This window comes from Leptopilina heterotoma, unplaced genomic scaffold (assembly GCF_015476425.1).
Source record: "Leptopilina heterotoma isolate Lh14 unplaced genomic scaffold, ASM1547642v1 Lhet_43, whole genome shotgun sequence".
Lineage (NCBI taxonomy): Eukaryota > Metazoa > Arthropoda > Insecta > Hymenoptera > Figitidae > Leptopilina > Leptopilina heterotoma.
Genome location: NW_025111081.1, coordinates 589,502 through 599,386, shown reverse-complemented (window position 1 = coordinate 599,386; position 9,885 = coordinate 589,502). Strand labels below are relative to the sequence as shown.

The following is a 9,885-nucleotide window of genomic DNA, read 5'->3' as shown; positions in this document are numbered from 1 at the left end:
TAATATTACTAATATGGATTGAACTTCAGAAAGTTTTATAGGAAAGTTGAATTGTACAAAATTTTAATGAAACATTCTGAATAAATTAGCATTTTAAAACATTTTTATTCCTTTTTTGAAAATTACTTATACATATTTTTAAATATATATTTTCAAATTATTAGAAATTTTATGAAATTATTTGTCTTGCAAATAAGGACAGTATTTTATGACGCTGAAAATTACTGGATTATGCCCTGAAAAACTGATTATTATGCGAAATTATGCGTTGAAAAATCAAAAAGTGCAAAATTGATGTTTTTGAAAGAAAAACGTTACCAAAATAAAGCTTTTAACATAAGGTTAATTAAAAGTTGTATTTTAAATTAATAGATTGATACAGCCAAAAATGTAGAAATGCTATTTTAAAAAGCAATCTATTTGGTTAACAAATGGAATTTTTCCTAAACTATTTATCTGATCGTATCCAGATTTGGCGCACATCTTAAGGGCCCGGAGAGGCATATTTTTGAAGAATACCGAAAGAATTTGTTAAGTCTTGTTCAGCTGGAAAAATCTCGAGTGTGAAACATAAACACATATTCATACTACCATCCCACACTATATGAATCCACAGTCAAACGTAAAGTATCAATTCAATGTCAACATGTGACTTATCAGAAAGGTAGTCCTAATACTGCAACACATTTGGAACCAAATAATTCTTTCGTAAAAATATTTGTTGGCCCTGAAAAGGGCCGATTGTTTTTCGAGAAAGGTGGACAGAATTTACTTGGAGCTGGTGTACTTGGTGACAGCCTTGGTGCCTTCAGAGACGGCGTGCTTGGCGAGTTCACCAGGAAGGAGAAGCCTGACGGCAGTTTGGATCTCCCGGGAGGTGATGGTGGACCTCTTGTTGTAGTGGGCCAAGCGGGAAGATTCGGCAGCGATGCGCTCGAAGATGTCGTTCACGAACGAATTCATGATGCTCATGGCCTTGCTGGAGACTCCAGTGTCGGGGTGCACTTGCTTCAACACTTTGTAGATGTAGATGGCATAGCTCTCCTTCCTCTTGCGCTTCTTCTTCTTGTCGGTCTTGGTAATGTTCTTTTGAGCCTTGCCGGCTTTCTTGACAGCTTTACCACTGGCTTTAGGAGGCATGGTTGTTTTCAGAGAAAATACGTCTGAACACAAAGGCAATTCAGGATGAATTGATATTTTGCACACTGGCGGCACCGTATTTATGTCCGCCTGCGGCATTTTGATTGGTGCGGGCACTCACTGCGACCATCTGCCACTCACGACAAAGAGAGGGGAGCGTACTTGTGGGCGTGACCTGTGGGGAGAGCATAAATAGGCGGATTTCTGGCGCAGAACATCATTCGCTTTGTATTCTTCGTTGTGTTTACTTCGTTTACCTAAAACTAAATCAAAAATGTCAGGACGTGGCAAAGGTGGCAAAACCAAGGGAAAGTCAAAGACCCGCTCCAACCGGGCTGGACTCCAGTTCCCAGTCGGTCGTATTCATCGTCTTTTGCGCAAAGGAAACTACGCCGAGCGAGTCGGTGCTGGTGCTCCAGTTTACCTAGCCGCAGTTATGGAATACTTGGCTGCCGAAGTTTTGGAGTTGGCAGGAAACGCAGCTCGTGACAACAAGAAGTCGAGAATCATCCCCCGTCATCTCCAACTCGCCATCAGAAATGACGAGGAATTGAACAAGCTCCTGTCTGGAGTCACCATCGCCCAGGGTGGTGTTCTCCCCAACATCCAAGCTGTTCTCTTGCCCAAGAAAACCGAAAAGAAAGCTTAAATTTTCCATACTCACCCTCACAAAACAATCGGCCCTTTTCAGGGCCAACAAATATTTTTTACGTTTGAATACTATGTTCTTTACATTTATATTAAAAATCAGAACCAAAATTAATTTTTTTATATAGAGATAATCTTCCTTTTTGATTTACAAGAAGGAGGATGTTACACATGATCTTTCATGAATTTACGGGAAAGAAAGTTCACCAAAAGTCGAGAACTTTCTAAAAAGTTTTGGATATATGTATTATAAAATTTCTGATGACAATGGAGTCGGAGTGGGAAGCACAAAACCTTACTTGTATAAATTATAAACTAACATCTTCACATGCATTTTATTTATCGATTTATAACTGAAAATCCAATTAAATTTCAGTTTGGCAATACTTTGGGAAATTCCAGTTGGGTTGACCACATCTTTGTCCGTTGGACAAAAAGTTTTTGAAACTTTTTTTAAATTCAGGGTGTTCACAAGTTTCAGTTTATTAATTTGCCTGACAAAATTCGTTTTACAGGAAAGTATAAAAGTTTCTGGAAAATGAGATTTGCCTGAATTTTAACAAGTTTCGAGGTTAGAAATAAATAAATAACAAATATCTTTCAGTTTTCAATTTTTAATTACAAAATTTATGTACATGTGCATAAAAAAATAATCGTCAATTACAACTAAAGAGTGTAGGGGAGAGTAGTCAAGGTTGAATAGGTGGTCAAGGTTGGATAATGGCGCTTATTTCGTTTTATCACATAGTGACACCAACTTTTTTACAATGTTTAGCAAAAACATTGCATTTTGGTAGAACTTTCCAATAATATAAGAGGAAATCGTCAAATTCGGTAGACAGGAGAAGTTATAGAAAACAGTCAGTACCTGATCCAACCTTGACTACACTCCCCTACATTAAAGCTTGGAACTAGTAACGTCCTTTTTTTCAAAATTATTCCACCTGTACATTAAAAAAAATCTAGGATAACATTTTTTTTCAACTAGATTCAGTCTTGACCTCTTGATCTATCAAACTTTCAACTTCGCCTAAAGTCAATGAATTATTAGTTCCTTGAGGAGAAACATTCTCTCTAATCCACTTTTTAATAGTCTGTAAACTCTCGTAAGCCTGCTTCGATGTTATTTCCTCCATTTGTAATGCCTCATCTTCCTCCTCAGAACTATTTTCACTGTCATCCGTGTTACTTTCAATATCGCCATTAATTTTTCCATTCATGTCAACATTTTTCACTAAATTCACAATCTCAACGTCAGTCAATGGTTTCCATCCACAATCATTTGTATCCGTCTCATACCAGTGACGTAATATTTTCAATGGATTTTTCAACATAAAATGTGGTCCCAATAAAATACGCTCGAGATCATTGGCATTTTCATCACCGGGAAATGTTGCGTCCTCATTGTTGTCCAAGAGACAATCAACATCGACAAATTCCAAGTCATTTGTTAACAATTCCTTGGAATTTGATGATTTTTGACTCGAGACTATTGAATCAAGTCTATCGACTGGTAGACAGAGGTAATCCAAAAAGAGTTTCCAAACTCTTTCCAGCGTTGAATTTTTTATTGTTTTCCAAGCGTCTGTTAAAAGAGTGAGGCAATCTTGATGATTGAAATTTTTCAGATAATCATCGATAGTGCCCGATTTTTCCGAAATAATTAGTTGACGGAGAAAATTTTTTTTGTAGTACTTTTTTGTCAGTGAAATGGGTCCTTGGGCCATGGGTTGAAATGTAGCTGGTATATTCGGAGGTAGGTTGATGACCTCAACATTTTCGTTGAGGGAGTTCAGTTTTTCGAGTGGAGGATGACAGGGGGCGTTGTCGAGGATTAGGAGAATTTTACCGGTTATTTGAGTTTCTCTTTGAAAGGCTAAGGCACGTGGTATGAAGATTTCGGTGAACCTGAAAAATTGCAATTGTTTTGATGAAAGAGTTTTTAAAAGATTACTTAAATATTTTAGAAAAGGATCATAGGACTTTGTGGGTTCAAATTTAATGTCAAAAATTAAAAAAGGGGTGAAAATATTCCAATTTATTAAATACTGACTTAAAATTGAGGTAAAATTAATTTAACATTGATTCAATACGGACTTAATATTGATTCAACATTGATTTTGCATTGTCAATAAGTGGTACGATCCCTCAAAGCAATTTTCTCCATTTTAATTGCGCTATATAAATACAGAATATGGTAAGAAAAAAAATTTACCATTTTTCGAAAATCTCTTGATTCATCCATGAGCTTTCCTGACTCGTATAAATATCACCATGGCACTGTAATTCGCGTTGAATTGCAGTCACATCCGATTTGCCAATGACAAACAGTGGGATACGATTAGTGCCACCGGCATTTGAGCAAAATACCATTGTGATACGATTCTCCCGCTTTTTTAGACATTCATTATTGTTAATTTTCATTTTCTCCGGCGCTGAACATGATAATATTGTACGCCAATAAATTCCCGCCTCATCGGCATTATAAATATTCTCCAATAATAATCGTTCAGTTATTATTTTCTCCTTTAAATAACTCGAAAATTCCTTTATACATTCGGAGTCGTTTACATGTTTATCGCCCTTCAAATCGACATGACGAATGTTGTAGCGTTTTTTAAATGTTATTAGCCATCCGTTGCTTGCCTGTATTTAAAAAAAACAATTTCGTTAATAAATATTCACAGTTAATACTTTAATAAATATATTATTTAATTATTATATTTACAGGCCTTGGATCGACTTTAAGACACAATCCGATGAGGCCTGTATTTAAAATAATAAATTTAATAGTAGAAAAAGGATTAAAAGACTATTTGAGGGCTGGAAGTTTGAAAAAAAAGAGAAAACATAACCTCAAAAAAAATAAACAATTTTACTTGATATATTAATTATTCCGTTTTTATTTAAAATATTTATTTTCGGTTTATAATCTAAATTCTCTATTTAAATGTACACGCACTTACCTTAAAATCAGAAGGTCCATCTAATTTTTCATTTAAAATTAATGCTCTTTCACGAATAAGTGGGCCTGACACTGGATCACCACGATCTCTTGCCTGCTGAAACCATTCTAACACTGCGTCATCTAAATAATTACTCTTTATTTTTCTAAATGTTTTTCGATGTTTATTTTGTTGTTTCTTCACTTTATTCATTAATTCATTTTCATCTCTCATAAATTTATAATACGTTGTCTCGCCAATTTTATATTCTTTCAATATTTTACTCTTCTCAACACCGGCTCTTATTTTCCTTAAAACTTCTATTTTCGATTTTAAATCTAAACATGTTTTATTTCTTCTTTGCTTCATTTTCGCAATTAATTTACAGGAAATTATTTATTTGTAATCATGTATTTTTTTTTTATTGTTTTCTTTCTTCTAGAACAAGGAATATAAAAATCATGACAAAAATAAATAAAAAGTAGAATTTTTCTCTTCTGCTAGAGTGTATAAAATTGATAGGGAATTTAGGTGTTACCAACAATAGAAATAAGAAAAGTTGGCGCAGTGCTAATTTTGTCCAGAATTAACCGCGAATTCTGAATTACCGACAGACATTAACATTAAATTTGTCCTCTATAAATAAAAATATAAATAATAAATAATATTAATAATAGTAAAAATATCAATATTAATAATGATAATAATAATAATAATAATAATAATAATAATAATAATAATAATTACAGCAGAAAAAGTAGTTAATTTAATTATTTTCCACAATTTTTTAAATACCAAGAAATGAAAAAAAATCCATTTTTTGTCAATGGGATCGAACCCGAGTTTTATGATTATGAACCAAATATCCTGACCAATGAGCTAAACAATATAATGAAACAAATTTAGATAAAAAAGTAAGTTTTTACTTGAATTCCCCTGAAACTTCTTACTCAGGGGTTTTCAGGGTCGCTGATTACGAATCCGTTAACGGAATTTCAAAATTCAAAATGGCGGATCCAATATGGCGGATGACAAAATTTAAAATTAAGCGGATTCGCTTGAAATTCATTACTCATAAGTTTTTGGGGTCGCTGATTACGAATTTGGTGTTATATTTTCGAATTTCAAAATGGCGGTTTCAATATGGCGGATGCCTTTGCAAAAATCTATTTAATTCTCTTAAAATTCGTCACTCGGGGGTTTTCGGGGTCGCTGATTATGAATATTAAGTTAGATTTGTAAAATTCAAAATGGCGGGTCCAAATATGGCGGATTTTTCTTGTAATTAGCCAAATTAGTTTAAAATTTGTTATTCGGGGGTTTTCGGGGTCGCTGATTACGAATCCGTTATCGGAATTTCAAAATCCAAAATGGCGGCTTCCATATGGCGGATGTTTTTTGCAAAGAACTATTTATTTCGCTTAAAATTCGTTACTCGGGAATTTCCGGGTTTGCTGATTACGAATTTGATATTGTATTTGTAAAAATCAAAATGGCGGCTCTAATATGAAGGAATTTTCTTATAATTTAATATTTTTGCTTAAAAAATCGTTTGAAGTAAGATTATTTGAATACCACTTTCGAAAGGAAATATCATTCAAGGGCAAAAATGAAGTTGTCGGTAAAATTTTATTTTTTAATCACCATAATTACTAATTTGTATATATGTAGGAGATCGACTCCAAAAAACTAGAAATTATTAATTTTGGAATTTTTCCCTTGGTTTAGAGATTTTATTGATAATTACTAATTTTAAAAAAATATATTTTTATTATTATTATATTATAATATTATAACATTATTTATTAAAAAATATATTTTTTAAAATTATTTCAGACTAATGATCAACAAATTAGAAGCAAAAACACTGACCTCTTTATATTAGTCTACGAACTAAGGAAAAAGTGAGATGATCGATAAGTAAGGGAACTTTTTTATATAAATGCAACTGTCGATAAGTATTTTTTTTATCGCCAGCAGCAAACATACTTATCGACTGCTGCACTTTCAAAAATTACCTTATGATAAATAAATTTACCAACAGATGTGAATTTAATTCAAATCTCAAATGTTGTCATCACATTTAAATTCAAATTTCGCGAAAATATTATTATTATGTTAATAATTAAAAAAATGAGAAAATATATTTATGCTTAAATGTCAAAATTGTAATTTTTGTTCATAAAGTAGTAGATTTATTTTTCAGTTACTTTTTTTTTTAATTTTTCTATTTTCATCATTCCATCAACTAGGTTCAGTATAAAAAATTAAATTTTTTTCATTTACTCTGATAGACGTAGGAAAACTGGTTTTAAACTAAACATTTCACAGGCGAAACTCTATATAGGAATGTTTATTTGTCACGACGACGACGACGAAGGCTCGCCAATCTCGAAAGTTGTTGACGCGTTCTTGACATTCTTCCTCCCTTATTTGTTATTTTTCCATTTTCCACATTTCTTTATATTCATTCCAATAAATAAAGTTTTCTGTATGTTTTTTTCTTTTTTGTTTATTATTTACAAAAGTTGTTTTTTTCCTAGTATAGCATGCTGCCATTTTACCCCACATTGATTTCTATTTTCTATATTAACAAAAGTATTTTTTTTTTGACAAAAGCAACATAGTGTCATTTTACCCCATATTCACCGAATTGTCTGATTTTTTTCACGAAATTTCCTATTAGAGAACAAATTGTCATTTTTGGGGTTGAAATTCTCTTGGGAAGGAATTTTTTCCAGTTGGTATTGATAAAAATTCGCCATATTGGGGTAAGTTGTCCTCAAATGAAAAAATTGGGAGTAAAATTGGATAATTATATCCGCATGTGAATTATATGATTTGGTTTAAGTTATAGATCAGTAAATTGTCTTCAATACTTAGGCTTTTTTTATGCAATTTGGGGCAAGTTGTCCCAAAATAAAATAACGGGGTAATTTCTTTTCACTATGGGGTAAGTTGACTGCTGAAAAATTTGCTCTTCAGTAATCAATAATTTAAAAAATATATTCTTTTTTCCACCACATAATTAGAGTTAATTTCCGAAAAAATTTTTTTGTCACAACTTACCCCAAGGTGGTCACCTTGGGGTAAGTTGTGACAAAAAAATTGTTCGCAAGACTTTTGAGTAATTTTAGTCCAAAGGAACTATTATTTTCAATTCTAGCAAAATTTTTCATAATTTTTCTAAAATGGTTCTTATTACCCCTAAAATAAAACCCATTTCGGGGTAATTTGTCACTAATTGTGAAATAAGAAGTAAAATTTTAAAATCGTCCGATTTTTTATGAAAATGCTAATAAGAAATTTTGTTACCAATATGAAATACCCCACTTGGCACATATTCTCAGTTCCCGCTATAACACTCTCTATTTAATACTTCCGGTTGTCTACGATCAGTATAATGATATCCGTAACGTCAACTCTAGTTTTAAGCGGGATACGGTATAATTAGAGCTTCCATCGAAAGGGAAGGAGACAATTGATGAGAAAAAATAATTAGGGAGACACACCTCACTCATACCGTTATAACTAATTAACCTTTTTCAATTAATAAACATTTAGTAAAAAGAATTTTATAATTTGCAAACACTATATATATCACATTCTCTACATGACTGAAATAAAACAGTAATTACGGAGGCAAAAAATAAGTTAAAAAAAATTTTTTTTATTTCTTTCTGTGAGTAATTGACGCTAATGGGGTAAGTTGTCCCACGTGTGAAATTTCATTTTGTAAAAATTTTCACATTAGTAATTGATATTTAAGATTGTTTGCTGAGAAATCAAGGTTCTTTTGGAAGAATTAAAAATTTACCATATGCGGGGTCAGTTGTCCGACGGACAAAAAGGGTAATTATTCCCTTGGGGTAAGTTGTCCAAATTTTGACAATTATTCCAAAGTCCGAAAGATTTTTTTCTTTTAATATCACATTTGTATCTAATACATTTTTGTGAACTGGACACGATTTTGGATAACAAAATTGTCTAGCACGTCAAAATTTTGAGAAAAGTGGGGGAAAAGGCCAAAAAAAAGTATTTCTGCGGGTTTTTAAGATATTTTTTTCTATTTAACCGAACGATAAATACTTTCTTGATGCCTCAATTTAAAATGCGAAACATGCATTTTAAAATCTAGACGCAACGCTAAAAAATAGAAAATTTTTGAAAAAAGTGGGGGTAAAGACAAAAAAAATTTTTTTCTCTTAATTTTTGACATTGGAGTCGTTTCTAATGTATTTTTGTCCGCTAAATACGATTCCGGGTTGTAAAATTGTCGGAAACTTTCTAATTTTGAGAAAAGTGAACAAAAAAGATATATTTACCCACACTTTTCTCAAAATTCTGTATTTTTTTACATTTTTGCATATATGGGTTTCAAAGTACATGTTTCAAGCTTTAATTTAAGACTTCATGGAAGTCTCAAAAGCACTCGAGGATAAAGAGAAAAAATCTTACGGAGAGAAGAAAGTATAGTCAATCATATACTCAGCCCTGAGTCATATATTTATACCAAACAATATGGTGACATAAAGTTTAACAAAACAAAAAGGTAATTTTAATTTTTTTTCTACGAATTTGTTAAATAGTGTTTTTCGGAATTCTACCCCCGCTTTTTTCAAAATTCTCATATTCTAGCTAATTTTGGAAGCCGGGATCGTTTTCAGTGGACAAAAATACATTGGAATCCATTCCCATAACGAAAATAATCAGAAATCTTATTTTTGGCGAGTTTACCCCCACTTTTTTCAAAAAACTCTATTTTTTGTCTTGTTTGCATTTGCATATACGGATTTTAAATTGAATGTTTTAAACTTCAATATTTATGACTTCAAAGATCTTATGAACCCCCATATATATTGTGAAAAATCTTGAACTTTCCACAAATTAATTTCAAAATTCAATTATTTCTAAAAATATTCAATTATTATCTAATACATAAATAAATGTTTTGCTTAGAATTCTATCACAATTTTTTAAAATAATTGAATTGGAGAATTTTATTAAAATAGTAAATGATTAAAAACCATTAAATTGAGGAAGATTTTTGAAAATAATTGAAATTTTGCCAAGAATTTTATTAAAATTTTTAAAAATAATGGAATTTCAGAGAAGAATTTAATTATTTCTAATAAGATAATTGAAAATTTGA

The 9,885-nt window shown here is 31.6% G+C and overlaps 3 protein-coding genes across 3 annotated transcripts; 1 reads left to right on the top strand and 2 right to left on the bottom strand.

The window, feature by feature from the left end:
• Positions 1–756: 756 nt before the first annotated feature.
• LOC122506663 (histone H2B-like) lies at positions 757–1,254 on the bottom strand. The gene has a single exon (XM_043618981.1). The coding sequence runs from the start codon at positions 1,237–1,239 to the stop codon at positions 769–771; it is 471 nt and encodes a 156-aa protein (XP_043474916.1). The 5' UTR covers positions 1,240–1,254; the 3' UTR covers positions 757–768.
• Positions 1,255–1,362: 108 nt separating this feature from the next.
• Positions 1,363–1,816, top strand: LOC122506696 (histone H2A-like). Its single transcript, XM_043619015.1, has one exon. The coding sequence runs from the start codon at positions 1,415–1,417 to the stop codon at positions 1,787–1,789; it is 375 nt and encodes a 124-aa protein (XP_043474950.1). The 5' UTR covers positions 1,363–1,414; the 3' UTR covers positions 1,790–1,816.
• Positions 1,817–2,538: 722 nt separating this feature from the next.
• Positions 2,539–5,220, bottom strand: LOC122506643 (jerky protein homolog-like). The gene is made up of 3 exons (XM_043618951.1): positions 4,755–5,220; positions 4,004–4,434; positions 2,539–3,696 (listed from the first exon to the last, which is right to left on the bottom strand). The coding sequence occupies exons 1-3, from the start codon at positions 5,100–5,102 to the stop codon at positions 2,769–2,771; spliced, it is 1,707 nt and encodes a 568-aa protein (XP_043474886.1). The 5' UTR covers positions 5,103–5,220; the 3' UTR covers positions 2,539–2,768.
• Positions 5,221–9,885: the final 4,665 nt, after the last annotated feature.